This window comes from Sinocyclocheilus anshuiensis, unplaced genomic scaffold (genome assembly GCF_001515605.1).
Source record: "Sinocyclocheilus anshuiensis isolate Anshui unplaced genomic scaffold, SAMN03320099.WGS_v1.1 scaffold286, whole genome shotgun sequence".
Lineage (NCBI taxonomy): Eukaryota > Metazoa > Chordata > Actinopteri > Cypriniformes > Cyprinidae > Sinocyclocheilus > Sinocyclocheilus anshuiensis.
In genome coordinates this window covers 854093-872869 of record NW_015544135.1, presented here as the reverse complement: position 1 = coordinate 872869, position 18777 = coordinate 854093, and the positions used below count along the sequence as shown (strand labels likewise).

The 18777-nt window shown below is 36.3% G+C and overlaps 1 protein-coding gene across 3 annotated transcripts; it reads left to right on the top strand.

Moving 5' to 3' along the window:
- The first annotated feature begins 850 nt into the window (after positions 1 to 850).
- On the top strand, positions 851 to 16624 carry LOC107694945 (choline kinase alpha-like). 3 transcript variants are annotated; one of them, XR_001634940.1, is made up of 13 exons: positions 851 to 1287; positions 1926 to 2034; positions 4331 to 4384; positions 10200 to 10313; positions 10599 to 10732; positions 11513 to 11617; positions 11868 to 11926; positions 12037 to 12124; positions 13399 to 13507; positions 13600 to 13706; positions 13970 to 14051; positions 14575 to 14936; positions 15201 to 16624. XR_001634940.1 is itself a non-coding variant. In XM_016494666.1 (12 exons), the coding sequence occupies exons 1-12, from the start codon at positions 1052 to 1054 to the stop codon at positions 14632 to 14634; spliced, it is 1257 nt and encodes a 418-aa protein (XP_016350152.1). In that variant the 5' UTR covers positions 851 to 1051; the 3' UTR covers positions 14635 to 15181. The 3 variants fall into 3 exon arrangements, 2 of the variants coding, with proteins under 2 accessions (XP_016350152.1, XP_016350153.1); XM_016494666.1 differs by lacking the exon at positions 15201 to 16624 and having other exon boundaries at positions 14575 to 15181; XM_016494667.1 differs by lacking the exons at positions 4331 to 4384; positions 15201 to 16624 and having other exon boundaries at positions 14575 to 15181.
- The last annotated feature ends 2153 nt before the right edge of the window (positions 16625 to 18777 follow it).

The window sequence follows — 18777 nt, the reverse complement described above, 5'->3', positions numbered from 1 at the left end:
TCACAAAAATGAGAGACCCAAAATTCCCTCTGTAAAAACTTTTGACTCTAATATGTCAAAACAATTCAACAAAAATTTTGAAACTGACATCATCCAGTGTTTAGATTTTTGAACTAGAAATGTATGCAAATTAGCGCATATTTCATTAAATAATGAAAAAGTCTAGTACCAAGGATGATGCGTCCCAAGTAATCAAACCCTTCCCTTTTTATATCATCAATGCCAACACTGATAGGTTCATAGGATTTAAACCATGTTAACCAATCACAAAGGAGTAGGGACACTGATAGGTTCACAGGCTGGCATGACATCAGTCAATCATACCTGGGCTATACCTTACCCGGCTACAGATAGATAGATAGATAGATAGATAGATAGATAGATAGATAGATAGATAGATAGTTCTGTAATGTACATGGTCTATCATACGAAACAGGTGCAATTTGTGTCCCTGATGTGTAAAAATAATTTATTTATTTGTAATTTTTCATCGTCCCCTTGCAATGTTTCATTTTAGAAAACTTGTAATACAAAAAATGTTTGCAATTATCAATGTAATCAATCAGCTGGGTAAGTAAGGCGATACCTATTAGTTTTTTTTTTTGTTACCCTATTCACCTGCGGTGTCTCGCCTTAATATTCCAAAAATATTTTTAAAAATCACATTATTAAATGACCCACATTTATCAAATACAAGACATGAAAGCTGTGATAGTAATCTTTATTTCTAAGGCATTGTTTACTGATGTCGTAGCTCGAGTTTGGAATGAAGGGGACGTGACTCTGTGGTCCAATCAGAGAACAGAATGGGTGTGGTCGGGTGACGTGAGGTCAAACCCACCCGTCTTCAACATACTGCGCACGAATAAACGCGTCAGAAGCAGTGTGTTCTTCATTACAGTAGTGCGTACAGTTATACGGTGTCAGTTGGTCCCATTAAATCTGCGTTTAAAATATCGGATAGTTATAAAACTGCATAGAGAGTCTGTGACTTAATTTATTGCCTGCAAATTTTGATTATTTACGTTTATACCAGTAACCAACAGCAAAGATGAAGACTAAATTCATCAATGGCGTCTCTTCCTCGCCTTCAATGTCTCTGGGTTTATTGGTAAATGAGAATGTCCTCGAAGTCCAACCAGACATTGGGAACGACTGCAAAGACATTATTCGACCGGATGAGCCCGACCACCAGACGAAGCATAAGGCGTATCTATGGTGTAAAGAATTCCTTCACGGAGCCTGGAAGTCCATAGATGAGGATGATTTCCAAATCTCCATTATCAGGTATTCTGGTTTGCTACGTGACTAGGAATGTAAATAACTGAGACAACTGTTTCTTACTTGTGTCAGAGATGCCACCTTAAAAGAAACGTTATTCGGAAATAGGCGACACGATAATTGAAAACGCGTAACTTAATGGTGTTTCCTTTCTTAAGATGATTTAGTACTGTAAGTTTGCTTTCATCGGTCATGAGATGATAAAGGATTGCTCAGTATTACAGTAATTTGTATAACCATGGCTGTGTCTCAAAACCGAGTGAGCTGCCTACATAGAACGCATTTTCAGGCATTACATGAGTAATATAAATTGAGTATAAATTAAAATGCAAGACACTTTAATTTATTGAAAAAATTGAGACACTGTGTCTCAAAGCCTCGTTATCTGCCTAACACAGCATTGTGGAAAATAGAATACAAAAGTGGTGTCTCAAAATGTAGTGAGCTGCCTAATGAAACAGCATTTTGTGTGTCATAGATGTCTGCAGCATTTTTAGGCGTCAATTTTGGTGCAAGAATGATGCTCAAATGTTGGCAGCATTTTTCTTAGTGGTGTTGTCTGTCTGGATGTAAATAATTATATATCCTGATTCATTGTAAGAATGCAGTTATTCTCTTTCCTAACATATATATTTTGCTTCTAGGGGAGGTCTCAGCAACAAACTGTTCCTCTGTGCTTTGCCAGAGAAGCAACCAAGCATTGGAGATGAACCACAAAATGTGCTCCTTCGTCTGTATGGAGAAATTCTGCAGGTGTTTTGCTAGTTTTTTTTTTTTTTTACTTGGTGAAATGTATGAATTAAGTGCCATATTGCATAGTAGGGTCTAATAAGATGCAAACCAGTAGGCCTATGTATTAGCATCCTTGATTTATAATTTTAGTATTTAAAAAAAATATGATAAACTTGAATGCTTAGTAAGATCCGCACTTGTGCCTTAAACATTTCAAACCCATATTTTACACAGTGTTAACGTTTAAGATGTATTGGTCAAGTTTTTGTGTAATTTTCCTGTAGTAAGCTGGGAAGGATACATACATGCCTACAAATGCATACATACAGCACAAGATTGCCAAATGTTAAACCTTGCCATTTAGTCTGAAACTAGGTACTGTGTATCTGGGATAGCTTGGATGGCAGTCATTTCAGTTTAAACAGTTAAAACAATTAGGCAGTTCATTAATTTATGCATTAAACTAGCCAAAAATAACTTGTAATTATGATTTTACAGAAGTAGTGATTGTTGTGAGATATTCATACCTAAATTCATTCGGCAGATGGCAACCCCTGGATCAGAAATCTCAGTTAAGAATGGGTATTAAATCGCTCTCCAAACAGAGATTTTGTATTTGTGTGTGTACCCTCTAAATTTAAAGAGGCAGTTTTTATTGGGTGATGTACCTCCATGGCTGTACTTGCGTGTCTTCTTTGCCGTAGGCTTGCCAAAGGAGCGTGCCTTGAGCACTCTTGTTTCCAGGTGATCCCAGCATACCACTCACGGTACAGTATGTGATCCCTGAAGCAACAGCATTGCCTTCAAGTTCATGCACATCTCAGTCTTTAAAATCTTTGAGAACTACGCTCATGATGTGCCCTGTCTAAAGTATTTTCTGCCTCTGTCTGCTTTTTTTCAACTCTTTATTACTCCGTTGAAACATATTTAGGTGCTGGTTACATTGTTACAGAGGAGTGGCAGTGAATTATAAGGGATTTTGGTAGCATTCCACTTTTTTAATAGAGTAACACATATTCACTATTATGTATGAGTGTTCCCTCAATAAACTCCTAATTTGCTATTTATTGATAGTAAGTAAGGTAGCTGTTGTAGGAGTTATGTTTAGGTGTTGGGTAGGGTTAAGAGATCTAGATTATGGTCATGCATTAATATGTGCTTTATAAGTACTAATAAACAGCAAATACGATAGTAATCTAAAGTGCTACCTTTGATAGTTCATTAATTATGTTATTGCAGTAGCATTATGATAATAGCAACATTACTTGCAAAAGGGTGTGCCTTATGGTTATTGTTCATGTAATGACATAATTTTTAGCAAATGAAAATTTGTTTTCATTATTTTTTATCTTTAAAAATACTTTAATATATTTCAGGTAATATTTACTATATATATACAAAATGTATTGGCTATATTATATGACAGTTTACATATAAACACATGTGAATGAACCCATTATTAAGAAGTGACTAAATGTTCCCTTTAGGCTTTGGCTTTTGATTTTTGTAATGATGAGTTGCTTTTAATCTCTGGATGTTTTTCAATCAGTTATTTAGATACACAGCAGTCACGAAGCTCATGATGTCATACCTGATGAGGTGTCAGTAGGTCCACAGTCCAGTCGTCTGAAGTCAGGTGTTTGTGTGGAAAAGCATTAGTTGAAGCCATATTACAAATTCCAGAGTGTGTGGACTTTGCTACACAGTGATTCACAAATGAATCTTAGAGTTCATTAAGGCATTGTATATGAGTTCATTTTAAAACTGTGCACCAATAGTAATCTGTGTTGACCGCTATTTAACTAGACACACTTTATTGCTGTCACTAGCATTCACATTGCTCGTGTGAGATTTACATAGTGTTTATTACCATAGACACCAAACCCTTTAGATCTTTTCATTCTAGTGGAGAATAGCATTGTGTACTAAATATTTGTGCTAGGTCTCAATGGAACATGGTTTTGATAATTGCTGTTATAAAAGATTTGATTGTTTGATTTTTTTCCCCATCTGCGGTCATGAAACAAGATTTTGGCTTAGCATCCAGTAGAGTCAAGCCTTTTGTTAAACAGGCCACACATTTCTAACTTTTAGCCCTCTTTAACACTCTGTTCTTTTTTTTTTAATCACAAAGTTAATTCATTTGTTTAATGCACTTTCTTACTGTGCTGCCAAAGACACAGTCTCAATGGTTTATAGTGGGTTCTGGAAAATAGCTCTGTCACGTAATGTTGCTACATTATGGAGAGGGTCAAATGTCACATAGACAACAACTTTGTTCTTATGGATAGTCTTTTGCTTTTTCTCTTATTGCTAGATGTCCTGTAATAAAGGGGATTCCAGACAATCAAACAAAGAAAATCACTTTCAAGTAAGTAACAAAGGTCTGTTTTTCTATTGTTTTTATGTGAGCAGAATGTGACTTTATAGGCTTGTGTCTCTATAAAAGGTTTTTGTCTTTATTCCACCTCATCTGACATGTTTTATAGCAAATATAAGGCCATCAAGAGGACAAATTCCTAAAAGCATTATAGCTAGTTAAACTGCTGTTATTGTATTTTTACCTCATATCCCATCATCCACCGAGGCCAAGGGACATGCTATTTGGGTCATCAGATATGTTTTGTTTGGACCTGTCTCAGTTGTGATTTCAAACTTTTAGGTCAAATTTTTCCATGAGCTCTGGGGTTTATTATTGTTACATTCTCGTATTTTAGTAGTGTTTTGGGGAAATTTGGTCACTTGGAACCCCTCTTATTAATGCATCACAAAATAATTTTGTTCAGTATTTTTGTCTTGTTTTTAGTAAATATATAAAATAATTCTTATATGCATAATTGTATAAGATAACAAGACTTTTGTTCAGTAAATGCATCTTCAACTGAGTTTATTTTTCTTAACTCGACTTCACCATTTTTTTAGATTAATGCTTAAAACTTAAAAAAAAAAAATTCTAATGGGGTAAGAAAAATAAACCAAATATAAATATGTTATAAAAGATCTTTAAAAAAAGACATGCAAATTGATTTTAACGTTTTAAAAGTTATAAAGTATATAAAAAATTATATTTAAAAAATATTATTATTCTCTGAAACCAATTCTTTTGAAACCAATATTATACAATTTTGCTTCTCCAGTAATATTGTCTTGGTTTAACAATATTTAAATATTTTTACTCAAAATGAGACAAAAACTATTCATTATATAATGAATATATTACTAATTATTTATATGAAAATGATTGTGTAAAAGGTTCATATTCATAGCTACAAAGTGAGAGCATCCAGAACTGATAAGACGCATTCCCTGACACACATAAAATTTTTCCGATTGGCATTATTTCCCTGAGAGTCATAGCAGTGCATCCTATTAGAAGCTTATCCCAGCATTAATCTCACTGTCTCGGTTCAGCATCAGCTGTCTGGCCTCTTCAAACTTTGCTTCTATCTGTTTTGCATGTGTAGTTTTGTGTGAATTTATTCCACAGACTAACACACAGGGCCAGTGGTGGTACTGTTGAGATGGACTTCCCCTCCTCGCTGGACATTGATAACACCTGCATGTAGATACTGCCCTTGTGCTGCTGTGAACTGATCTGCTTCAGTAATCCTGTGATTATGCCTTGTGTATTAACTGGCACTGGAAAAACCCAAGCAGCTGCTGCTCAGCAGTCACATGGCCATTGCTTAGTCAGATAACAGGGTAGGGAGGGAGAGAGAGAGACTGTGTTTGAAACCTGAAAAATGCTGGCTTTGCAGGAGGTAGGAAATCAATCATTTTTTGAAGGCAGCAGCACTGATGTATCCTATGCACACTGTTTAGGTGTGTGGTGAAAATAAAAGTGGCATCTAATAGAATGATTGAAAATGTAATAAATTCAAATAAATAAAATTTACCCTATTTCCAAGAAATAAGCCTTGTAGTTATTTAAATAGTTGGTTATGTTTGAAGCTCTTTTGAATTTGTTCTAGGTCAGGGGTAGGCAAGTTCGGTCCTAGAGAGCCGCAGTCCTGCAGAGTTCAGCTCCAACCCTAATCAAACACACCTGAACAAGCTAATCAATGTCTTCAGGATTACTAAGGCTATAGGCAGGTGAGTTTTGTTTTCAGGGTTGGAGCTGAACTCTGCAGGACTGCGGCTCTCTAGGACCGAACTTGCCTACCCCTGTTCTAGGTCAAAGGTGCCCATTCCTGTTTCTGAAGATCTACATTCCTGCAGAGTTCAGTGCCAAGCCTGATCAAACACACATTTCTGTAATTATCAAGTGTTCGTGAAGATTTTAATTATTGTTGGTTCAGGTGCGTGTGACTAGGGTTGGAGCTCTACTTTGCAGGAAGGTAGATCTCCAGGAATAGGATTGGACACCTTTGTTTATAAGTCATTAGACACTACCACAGGTGTAATCAGACACACCTGCTTGTAATTGTCATGTAATCCTAAAGACCTTCATTAATCAGGTATGTTTGATGGAACTATGTTCTGCAGAACAGTGGCCCTTAGAGCCAAAGTTGAATAGTTTTAAGTCACAGTAAATTGTAGTTTCTAGGAAACCTGTCTAAACCAGTTTCCGTAGGCATATTTTCGTAGAAGAGTGCTGTCTGTTAAATCATTTGACTCACTGTGCAGCAGACCAAACAAGTACCAGACATTTCAGAACAAATTTAAATGAAGAGCATGAGTTGTCGTATAGTATGTGTGAACTATTTTGAATGAAGAATTAGAAAACTTGCTGATTCTGCCAATATATTCCTACTTCCAAAGCAAGCCAAAGATGGTGTTTCCGAAGTATCCTTTGAGGAAGTCTAATTTCCTTCCAGGTTTTTCTGTCAGAATTATCCTCCAATGGAAAGGCCATAGTGTCCTGTTGAATTTCTGAGAGAACCGGATGTTTTTTTTTTTAACACTGCAGGCCAGCTGATATTTCCTCAGCAGGTTTGTTGCGCAATTGCGTGCCATTCTTGCATAATGTCAAAAACTGATGAAATGAGCTCAGTGCTTTTACCTGACCTTATTAAATTGAGCTGTAGTGAGATAAAAGACTCAAGGCCAATGCATTATTTGACTTAGATGGTAGGTTAAACTGAGTTTCAATGTGTGCTGTCCCTGCACACAGTATAGGATCTATGCCATGATGATTGTCTTAATTGAGAGGAGTATTTGAAGAGATTTTCCCTTGGGGTATCTTCTAAGCAAGAGCCTGTGGTGATTTAATGTCTTTATTATTCACATTGAAGTGTTTGGTCATCTTGATTATTAGTACTTAGCAAAAGATTTTCTGTTGTTTTATAGGACACTAAATACAGGAACTACTTGTGCAATTCTGCCTTTAACTGCACCTGGGAAACTTGTTCCTCTGAGTCAGACATTTGTTATTAGGACGTCACGCATTCATGTTGGAAATGGAACATGGAAGTAGTCTACGCAGAACAAAAGAAATATACCAAATAAAAACTCTAATTGTGATAATTAACCAAACAACTATGTCTGAATTAAAAAAAATGAAAAATATTAATTGATGTCTTATTTATGCATGGTATCACACCTAAATGTGAAGTAAACTGTGAAAAGTTAAGTGCTATACGATTTGCTACAGACTTGCTGTCCACTCACTGGTCGCTATATATAGATTATACATAGATTATTCAAACATTATCTATATAACAGATCAGTGTTTCCACCATGTTTCAAATAACTTCTAGTTTCCCACTTGTAAATAGGACATTGATTGGTCATTCCTGTGCTCGGAACTCATAATTGCAATATTTACTGTGATCTTAAAGGGAAAGTTGACACAAAATTAAAAGAAATTAAAGCCATAATTTGTTTACCCTCATTTTTTTCCAAACCTGTTTAAAAAAAATGTGATTAATGCAATTAATTTATTGAAAAGATCTAAGACAAGAAATTGAAACATTTGAGTCTGATCTTTTCAATGAATCGACTCATCCAGACTTTTTTTTTCAGCATAGTTCTCATTCTCTTTCATTACATTGAAAAGAGTTGCTAGGATACTCACCAGGGAATAAAGAAAGTCATAAAAGTTTATAATTTTAGTTTTTGGCATTTTTCTGTTTGAATTTCTGTTACCATATTGGTGTGCCAGTTTGTGGTCAACTTTTGCGTAACATTGTCATGAGACATCAGTGGTTCAAGTTAATGTTACAGGAAGTCTGTAACATTTGAATCATTCATGTTTGCAGTTTCAAACATTTGCCGTACCAGGTTTGGATTCCTAAGGCATTAGTTCAAAGTACAGCACTCAATGACTGATAACTGGTAAATATATAATCTTTTGGCAATCTGTTTTTAGATGATCTCTAATTGGAGGGAACAAGTAAAAGCAGAACTGTAGAATGTTTTGAAAAATTGAGATACCTTGTATTTCCCCCACACAGGAAGGGAGCTCTTTCGGTTCTGTGTATTAACACTTGGCACAGCCTTGTCCAAAAACAGGCTTAATGTCATTGCTAGTTAAGCAGCCACAATTAATGACTGGGATGTTTTGCAAGTTCTGCCTCGCTCAGCACAATTGCCTCACTTGTTTTTCTCATTTAACTCACTTTGCTCCAGCACTGCCATTGATTTTGCTTCTGCCCATCACCACTGTTACAAAATGACTGGCTCTCAGATAGAATTGGTTTCAGTGCAGAATTTATTGTCCTTTATAGCATCACAGTTTTGAATTAAGTTCTTTAAAGGGGTCATATGATGCCATTTCAAATTTTCCTTTCTCTTTGGAGTGTTACAAGCTGTTCGTGCATAGATAAGATCCCTGAAGTTGCAAAGACTAAAGTCTCAAACCCAAAGAGATATCCGCTTCGTCATGCCTGGAGCTGATCCGTGCTGGTCGCTGAGGAAATACATCAACTTCGCGCTGTGGATCGCCAGATCGGCTTTCACCGTGGACGAAGTGGAGTCCAGCCCGGGTTGTCACATGTGGTTGCCGCAAGCCCGCCGGCCTCCGCCCATTCAAGCCCGCCGAACGCGAGTTTTGAGCAGTGTAGAGTAGCGCTTGTTGATTGTCATTCCTCCAATCACAAATGCAGACAGTTTTATGTTTACGCGGCGCAATACATAACGCAACGTGTAAAAAGACAGTATAAGTCATTATAATCAGTGATTGGTTAGCTGGGCCAGTGTGTGTTGTGATTGGCAGCACTCGGCGCCTGGTTGTGTCATGTCATGCCCCTTACCACAGCCGCCTGCGAGCTTCAGTGTAAATATTGCGTAAAAATCAAATCAATTTGAGCGCGATTTAAACCCGGATGATTGTAACCACTCTAAGTTCGTCTGCCTTGGGAAAGCTAGCTTGTCTCCGACACAGTGATAACACTTGTTGCCTTCTCTAGTGCAGCTCAACCAGGTCTCGTCCCATTCGTCGATATTTGTGATATCACAAATCCCGGAAAATATGCATTGTAGTCCAAACGAGTCGTTCGTTGTAGTTTTTAAAAAGTGATTTCTGTTGAATAAAATATCTCCTTTTGAAGTGGACTTTGAGCTTTGTAACTTTGCAGATCTTTTTTATGCTCAAACAGCAACATTACAGACTAACTAAAGTCTAAAGTTGAAAAAGTGAAAAAGCATAATAGCACCCCTTTAACGCTAATGCATATGCAGCGTCTATGGGAGGGATGGTAAATTTGACATCGTTCTCTCTTCTGACTGCCGTTATCAGTCTCTCTCAATTTTTTTCCTTTTATTGAAAGTCACGAAAACACTATCGTGGAGTTTTTCTTTTGCTATCTGAGCAAATGGGAATGCAAAAAATATATTTGTGGTACTCTCCCATTCACTGCTCTCGAAGTTAACCCAACTATGACGACTTCCACTGCTGAGAAACCCGGAAATGTGAAAAGGGTCCATGAACTTTGTAAAAATCGACGTGTTTCAGAAAGGCGGGGCATAGAGGAGCAACAATAATGTACATTATGTGGAACATAATCTGTTTTTTTAACCTTAAACCGCAGAAACACATTGCATTACACTAAATACACAACATAATGTTCTTTTTAGCAACGTCATTTGACCCCTTTAACTTAGGCTGAACTTCTCTTTAAGGGATTGAAGGTCCAATCAGGCTAAGCAGGTTTTCATGGCAGTCTGTGTGGTTTGATGATAGATCTTGGCAGTTGATTTAACTTGTTGAGTGCCCAAACTGTATCCGTATGTTTTTGTGTTTGCAGGGAGCTGATGCCATGGTACTGGAGAGTGTGATGTTTGCCATCCTGGCCGAGAGGGAGCTTGGGCCCAAGCTCTATGGCATTTTTCCACAGGGGAGACTGGAACAGTTTGTCCCTGTGAGTCTTCAACTTTGCTGCTATGATGACTGATAGGACATTCTGGATGTGAAACACGGTTTTGACACTAATGCTTATGAATCCTTTTCTTGCAAATTGGAAGAAAAATCAAATGACATTCTAGGCAAATTTCCTTATGTCACTTTTTCCATTGCTCAATGATGTTCTGTGATTTTTAATACACAGAAACTTAAAACTCAAGTGCAACTTTTAGTATTTTAGTTGCGTAATTGTTTCTGTTTTAGTTCTAAAAACACAAACTGAAAGTTCAATGTTTGCCTGCAGAGTCGAAAATTGTCCACAGATGAGCTGAGTGTCCCTGGTATATTTGCTGAGATTGCTGAAAAGATCACCAGATTTCATGGAATGAGAATGCCCTTCAACAAGGAGCCAAAGTGGCTGTTTGGCACCATGGAAAAGTGCGTGATCATAAAATATCTGTCAAATTAACACTTGTCCTGTGCTGAAAATCCTTTAACTAATTTGGCTGTTCCAGCCTTTTACAAATTGCTTGCATATAACGTTATAAAATCACCAAATTATGAATTCAACTTCTTTTCTTTCAATTAGCACATGTTTGTATTTCGTTTCGGAGCTTACTGATTGTAGGACTCATTGATCTGAGCTTATGCACCTCAGTTTTTGAGTGAATTGTTTGTAGACTGATCATTTTTGACCACCACAAGTGTAACAAGGTGGTTAAAAAAGCACAAAAATACTGGGGGGTGTCAGTAAGTAGCATTTTCAGGAAAAAAAATCCTCTCTTGGTCAAAATGGCTAGAACACAACCTTTAACAGGGTTAAAAAAGGCTGTCTAGTTTGTTTAAATGGTCAGAAATGTTCATCGTGGGTGAGGAACTGCATCCTTACTGTCAGTATGTTGGACAGTATTGAGTTTATTCTGGTGAAATTCAGTTTATAAAATTTTAAATATGATACATGTAAACCTAGTTCCCTGGAAGAAAAAGCTGTACTGTTTTCTGTTTCATGTTTTCTGGAAAACCCCATAGCCTTTAGTGCTATCTCCTCTGGGACCTAAATATAGATTACCAGCTTTATCATCTCATATGAATTTTCACTCTAGCTTACTTAATTGCTAAAAATAGAAGAGTTACTGTCTGTATTTGCCTGCAAATATATTGAGTATTTTTGTTGATGGCCAACACTGCAATCTTTTTGTACTCTCATCTACTGCACAGGTACATGGATCAAGTGCTTCAGCTCACCTTCACCAGGGAGCAACATCTACGAAACTTCTCCCGCCTTTTGAGCTACAACTTGCCACAAGAGATGGACAGTCTCAAGTAAGATCTTTATTATCTTGATTATTCAGTACAGCTGTGATTTCACTTCTGTTTTAGGGGAATCATCATCTCATCATACATTTCCAGCATGGTTTCATTGACATGCTTTATCAGAACCCCTGGAAACTGTTCACACTTTAAGAGATTCGATAGTGACTGATAATGTATTGACAAATGTAGAATGTGTTTGCCGACTGCTCATAATTGATGTCTTTTGTGTGCTTACTTAAATGGCTGTTTGTGTACACAGGTGTCTACTTGAATCAACTCCCTCTCCTGTTGTTTTCTGCCACAATGACTTGCAAGAAGGTTAGACATGGGTTTAGTACTGTGATTGTCTGTATCTTATTATTGTTTCTAACAAAGGTCCACTCAATGTTTAATCAAATGTTTTAAAAGTGCTGCCATGTTTTAAACAGGAAACATCTTGCTCCTGAGTAGCCGTGAGAACACGGACAGACAGAGGCTCATGTTAATCGACTTTGAATACAGCAGCTACAACTACAGGTCTGTAATATTCATAGTCACATCCATTCCTCACATGCTCTATCAGAAGAAGCACATGCAGCTAAATTCTAAGAAAACAGCCTGGTTTTGTAACGGCCAGATGTTGATGGGAATTAAGTTTTGATCTTTTACCTCCTACATTTTTGGAGCTGAATTAAAGAACTGTCTGATTCTCTTATTCAAGACAACTCGGTTGTTTCTGATCAGTTTGGAACACTTGGGGTGCCCCATTTCTAAGAAGGGACCTCTAGACGTTGAAGGCTCTGGCAATGATCCCACACTGTTGCTAGGGTACTCACATTCTTGCGTGTGCTCAAACACAGGTCTCAAAGAGGATCCTCAGGCAAATAAGCTCCAAACTGTAACACGTTCTTTTAGGAGCCTGGTGGGGGTTCTGTATCGGCAAGGTCACTGTTCTAGTGGTGGACGACAAGGGTCAAGGCATGCTTTCTTTGTTTTCCCATCTTGCCATCCAGTGTAGTCTCCTAGGGTGTAAGTGACCCATGTTTAGGTCCATTGACAGTGCTTGTGCAGCAAAGCAGTAGGAAATGAAGCCAGGCTTCCCAGCCACAGAGATGTGTGCTTTGTTCAGTTTCCACAGCAGCTGTGAGGCTCTTCACAAAGAATATAAGAGGAACTCTGATTGCACACTGCAGATACAACTTAGAGCAAACATTGAACTAGACTATTTTAATGTTGAGCAAGCAATCTGATTGGCTGAAGAATCAGCCAATCAGCTTGTGCCATGTAATACATGACTGCATTGCTGTCTATAGAGTTTCATGACTGAGCTGGATAGACTAGAAATGTATTACCATCTTCCGAAACAGCAATAGGACGTTATCAGTTAATGCTGCACTTCAGCTGGATAATATTTTAGACCATGAATTTTAAAAATGAGATCTGGGCTGAGCTGTACATTTTAAAGTGTTAAATTTAATATATGTAACACTATTTTTTTATTTTTTGGATCAGCATACTAATGTTTGGCATTTGTAGTCAGTAATACTGTACATTTATTATATATAATGATGCTGATCAGCCCTACACATCATTTGATGCCCATCAGAATTTATTCTGATTTATTTATTATTTATTGAAGCCAATTAGAACAGTTTCCAAATGTCATTCTCATCAATGTGGGAGGCAACTAAACAAAACCTCCTTCACAATTACCAATGATTTCTGAACGACCAAGACTCATGCATTATGCATTATTATCGCACTAACGGATGTTGTTGATGGGGTGCTGATCTCCTGTCTTTCTCCCACAGAGGATTTGACATTGGAAATTTCTTCTGTGAGTGGGCTTATGACTACACCTTTGACAAGTTTCCATTTTTCATCACCAACACCAAAAATTACCCCAACAAAGCACAGCAGGTTTGTAAAATGACTTTTTTGGCGTACTTTTATTTCTTGTCTTAAATCTGTTAACCCTAAAAATGACATTACATTTGATTTTGTTTCCTCAGATGCATTTCTTTCAGACTTATCTGTTGGAATCTCATGCTGGATTTGAAAACTTGAGTGAGGAGGACCAGCTGAAACTCAAAGAGGATATGCTAGTGGAGGTTAACAGGTGATATACCTACCTCAGATCTATCTTAAGCAGTTTTACACACATTTTGCCATCAATTTGTAATTTTATAGATGATTATGTAACATTTTCTTGAGCTTGTTGATTTTGAAATAAGGCCCTCTCTCTTGGGTCTCGTACTGTACTACTATAATGGATATTGTAAAAAGACATTTGGACCAAGTCCAGCAATGATTCACATTTCCAGAGACTTCCCAAACGTTCTTTCCATCTGTAATTTGTGAACTCGATGCTCTCTCGTTTAGGTTCGCTCTGGCCTCCCATTTCTTCTGGGGATTGTGGTCCGTGATCCAGGCCAAAATATCAACTATTGAGTTTGGGTACATGGTGAGTTATTGCAAGAAAGCCATCGAGTCTTTGTGTCTGCAGTTGAGTTATTGCTAATGTTGAGTTATTACGGAGTTATTCCATTGTACACAGTGCAGCTCTTAGGTAAGACAAGAATTTTATCAACGGAGATCAGATATGTAAAGATACGGCCTGTGCAATATGTGCGCTGCCTGACAACTCTTTGGACATTACACAAATACTTGTGAGGTCAGGGTAACATGACTGTAAACCTACGGAGTGTGTGCCACTGTAAAGTTTTTTTAAATAAAATGTTGTGTATTAAAAATAAAAAAAACTTATTGAAGTTTGACCATTTTTAAAACAATGAATAATATACAATGAATGGCTAATATTAGAAAAATAATAAAATAAAATAAAATGGACAAAAAAAACAAAAACAGAAGGACAATGATAGTCCATATAATGCTCCTATATCTTGTAGAACTGCTCTGTTATAAATATATATCATTTAAAAATGCTAATCGTTTATTCTCTAATAATTTTTTCTCATTCTTTACAGGAGTACGCCATGGCCAGATTTGATGCGTACTTTGAGCTGAAAAAGAAGCTCAGGGTTTAAAGAAAACCCTTTATGCATAAATTCCCAACGGACAGTAGGAAGAGGGAACAACTGCTCATATGGTATCAAGAAAAGAGCGGCGCAAATTTTGAATGTGTTTAAAAGAGGATGCTCTGCGTCTGTAGTGATTCAACCGTGCTGCATGGACCAAAATCAATGCAACATACATATTTAAAAAAAGGCCCTGTGCATTGAGTGTCCCCATATGCTGATTCTCAGTGTTTACAAGTTTAAGCTTCTCACATTTAACACACCAGCCTGAGCTTCTGGACAGTTGGAGAATAATAGAGAAGAATAACGAGGTCACAGGGGAAAATATTTTACACAGCTGCAATTTGATTCACAAGTCAAAGAATGGAGTGGTGGAAAGTTCTTCATACTAACTTCAGCCTTGTGGTGTTTCTTATCACCTAGTCATGTAGTGTCATCTATACAACCGGTGATAGAAGATGCGCTGTGAAAGAGTAAGGTTCAAAAACTGGACCTGTTACCAGAAGATGGTAACAGACCAAACGATGTTAACACTGCGCTTCTGATGATTCAGTATTGTGTTGAAGAATAACGAGGTCACAGGGGAAAATATTTTACACAGCTGCAATTTGATTCACAAGTCAAAGAATGGAGTGGTGGAAAGTTCTTCATACTAACTTCAGCCTTGTGGTGTTTCTTATCACCTAGTCATGTAGTGTCATCTATACAACCGGTGATAGAAGATGCGCTGTGAAAGAGTAAGGTTCAAAAACTGGACCTGTTACCAGATGGTAACAGACCAAACGATGTTAACACTGCGCTTCTGATGATTCAGTATTGTGTTTGTTTCCATTTCTGTTTCCATTTTTTGGGTGTCCTTTTTACTGGATGATTTACCTCTTTTCTACTTCTATTAGATCATGTCTTGTTTGATGTCTGTTTCTAGTAGATCCGCATGTTGTGAAGTGAAATACCTGTGGGACCGCACCATGTGCGTGTAGTATGAAATATCTGTCTTAACATTGGAAAACTATGGTTTTGACCATAGTGATGTCATTCCCCTCTTGTTAGAGGTGCTCGTTTATTTTATAAGAATTTGATAAGTATGAGATTACCCGCCTGTATCTGATTTGATACTGAATTGATAACTGTTAGATATTAATATAAAACTTTATAACAGTTGATCTTAAAATAACAGCCTTTTGATTAATATAACAGTTGGTCTGATTACAATTTCACAGTGAACGTTTATGAATGTTTATTCTCCTTTTCTTTTTAAAAATGCTATAAAATTGTTTTACGACTGAACAATATTTACTTAGTTTTGCATTTTAGTTCAACTTATAACCTTAAATTGCGGTAAAAATATTGTTTATTTTTTTCATATATTTGAAATTTGTAATACAATATTATTAAGGCAGTCTTGCTTTTTTACTAATGGTAATGTCGAAGGCACTTTGTGAAAAAGTTGTATTAATTGCAAATGTAACTTTTCTATTATTTTTCTGCAACGGAAGTTGTATTGTTCTTAAGAAAGTGTTCTGTGTCGTTACTGAAATAATATAAGTGGATCTCTTGGCCCTTTTTTAACTGTAGTATACTGGTGATCAATTGATTTCTGTTTTCACATATCACGCACATATCTTAAATCATATAAAATAAAATAAATATATTTATTTACATGTTCCTATGTAACTGGTCTCTATGAATCTCAATTTTTAGAACATTAGTAAACAGAAAGGAAAAGTGAAAGTATAGTGTTGATGTTAAAAAAAATTTAAAATAATTGAATATGATTCCGTTTTTAAAATCAGTTGTTTATCTAGACAAGCTTTACTAACTTATCCATCTGTTAACATCAATATAAAGCATCTGATGCTTGTTCTCTCTAAATATCCATTAAATGTACAAATATACAAAATGAGGAATAGAAAATTCAAAAGACTTAAGTGAAACCATTCAACAGGTTGTAATGTACTAATTTATGCTTGCATATGACTGTGAATAAAGGGTTGTAAAATAATTTTGTCTCAATATGTCCTTTTCTTTTTTCAGTCCTTCCCTTGATGTCACAAAAGATTGTTTAAACTAGAATCAAAAGTTATGATGCCAAGTTTATGATCATGTTCCAAATCTTAATTCAGTGATGATAATTATAAATGTGAAAATGAGTTTAATAATGGATGACAAAAATCCACATACACACACAAATTTACACTGGCATGTAATTCAGTTTTTGATCATAAAGCAGATTCAGCTAACCTGACAAATGGTTTCAGAGGTTTGCTAAAAGTAATGTCCTAAAAGTAAAATCAACTGTAACGGACAAAATGGCAGCGCTTTCTAGAAGATTCTTTGCAGAGGTTGAGATTGCCAGTACACACACACACACACACACACACACACACACACACACACACACAGATTTCTCTAAACCTCCAAACCCATAAATCACGTAATAATGAGTAATGCAGTTACGTGTCTTGTCCTATGTGATGACAACCCTTTACTGTCAAAGTTCATTTAAATATTTAAAGTATCAAAGTTCTGAATGAATACTAGGATAGGAATTTAAAGCATGGCTTTTAACCCGTCTGACTGGTATACATGCCAAGCCATGCTGAAGAAACGGTGACACAAAACAAAGGGCACTGTGAAGGGTTGGAAATGTTTTGTTTCCAAAGCAGCCTGTGGTAGACAATGTTGGAACAAAGGGACAGTTGAAACACCCTAAATAACTTGCTCATCACTCATCCTTCATTTTTACCCCACAGGTGTTTCACTATCATCTCCTATAAAATTTCAAGGATGTATGATTCTCGAATCCAAAAATATAGAACAATGTCTATTTTAGGGTTATGAATTTAATTTCACCCTTTCCCTTTCGCACGGAATGACTTCTTGTCCTTTCATGACGATTAAACACTTATATTTGCTTTAATCTGTGCTCTATAAAGAGATTTTATATCACTGTGTTCCTCAGGGTTGTCGTGCAATTTAGAGGAATGTGTGAGGTGAGCCTGGTACAGTTAAAACACACTAATAATACTTTCAGAATTGCTTTAGATGCTGTCATGTCCCAGTGTCTAAAAATGGAAACAGCAAATGTATTCAGAAATTGATTTAAAACAAATTCAAACAAAATTGGATATTCGTAATCTTACTAGCTATACTGACATATTTTGTAACATTTTGAGAAATATACAGTGTTTAATGGGCAAAGTTGAAACAGTGTTTCTGGATGGCTAATGCATCAGCATATTCATAAACTCTGCAGTTTATTTAGAGAGTGAAATTATGGAAGAAAAATATGAATTGGCATAAATATCAAGAAAATAAATGCTGTGATAGCGCTGTTGATCGATTTTTGGCTCTTATCTTTATCTCTAACAGATGCCAAAGTGAAAGGTCTGGCTGTCGTTCAGCGGGGTAAAGATAAAGGAGAGCTCAGGATAAACAGGTAAACACACTCACAGAAACCAAAATGTAATTGGAAAATAGTGGCATGAGCCACTATTGAGAATGTTTGTAGTTTCCAGTTCCCATTATACTTTAGAGTAATTTAAAACATTCTAAATAGAAAGACAAGAAAATTGAGACATTAAAGCCGGATTACAAATAGTGCATTTTGTTTACTCTGTTTTTGAACTGTTATCTTGCTGCCTTTTCAGCCTCTTGCGAGTAATTGTGCATTTTTAAGACTCGGTGCCTTAAAAATGCACGTTAAAATGTAAACTTTTTTTTGTTTACAAGATGTTTTGACTTTTGCTGGTTAACAACGTGGTGAAGATTGGAACTTAGGTTGAGGATAGACAAATGTTACGATCTAATTTATGTGTTATTATAGTAAAATAATATTTTTATACTTCCTTCACTTGTATGGCAGTGTATTTTACGTTGCAAAAATATTTTTTACACGTTAAATCTCTACAGTAGAGCTCATTATATATTTCCAGTCAGGATTTAGACCGTATCATAGTACTGAGACTGCTCTAATTAGAGTTACAAATGACCTGCTCTTATCATCTGATTGTGGTTGTATCTCTCTATTAGTGCTATTGGATCTTAGTTTCTAGCATTTGTAAAACTGCATTTTTCCATCTCAAAAATATATCTAAATTATGACCTATGCTCTCAAAGTCAAATGCAGAAATGTTAATCCATGCATTTATG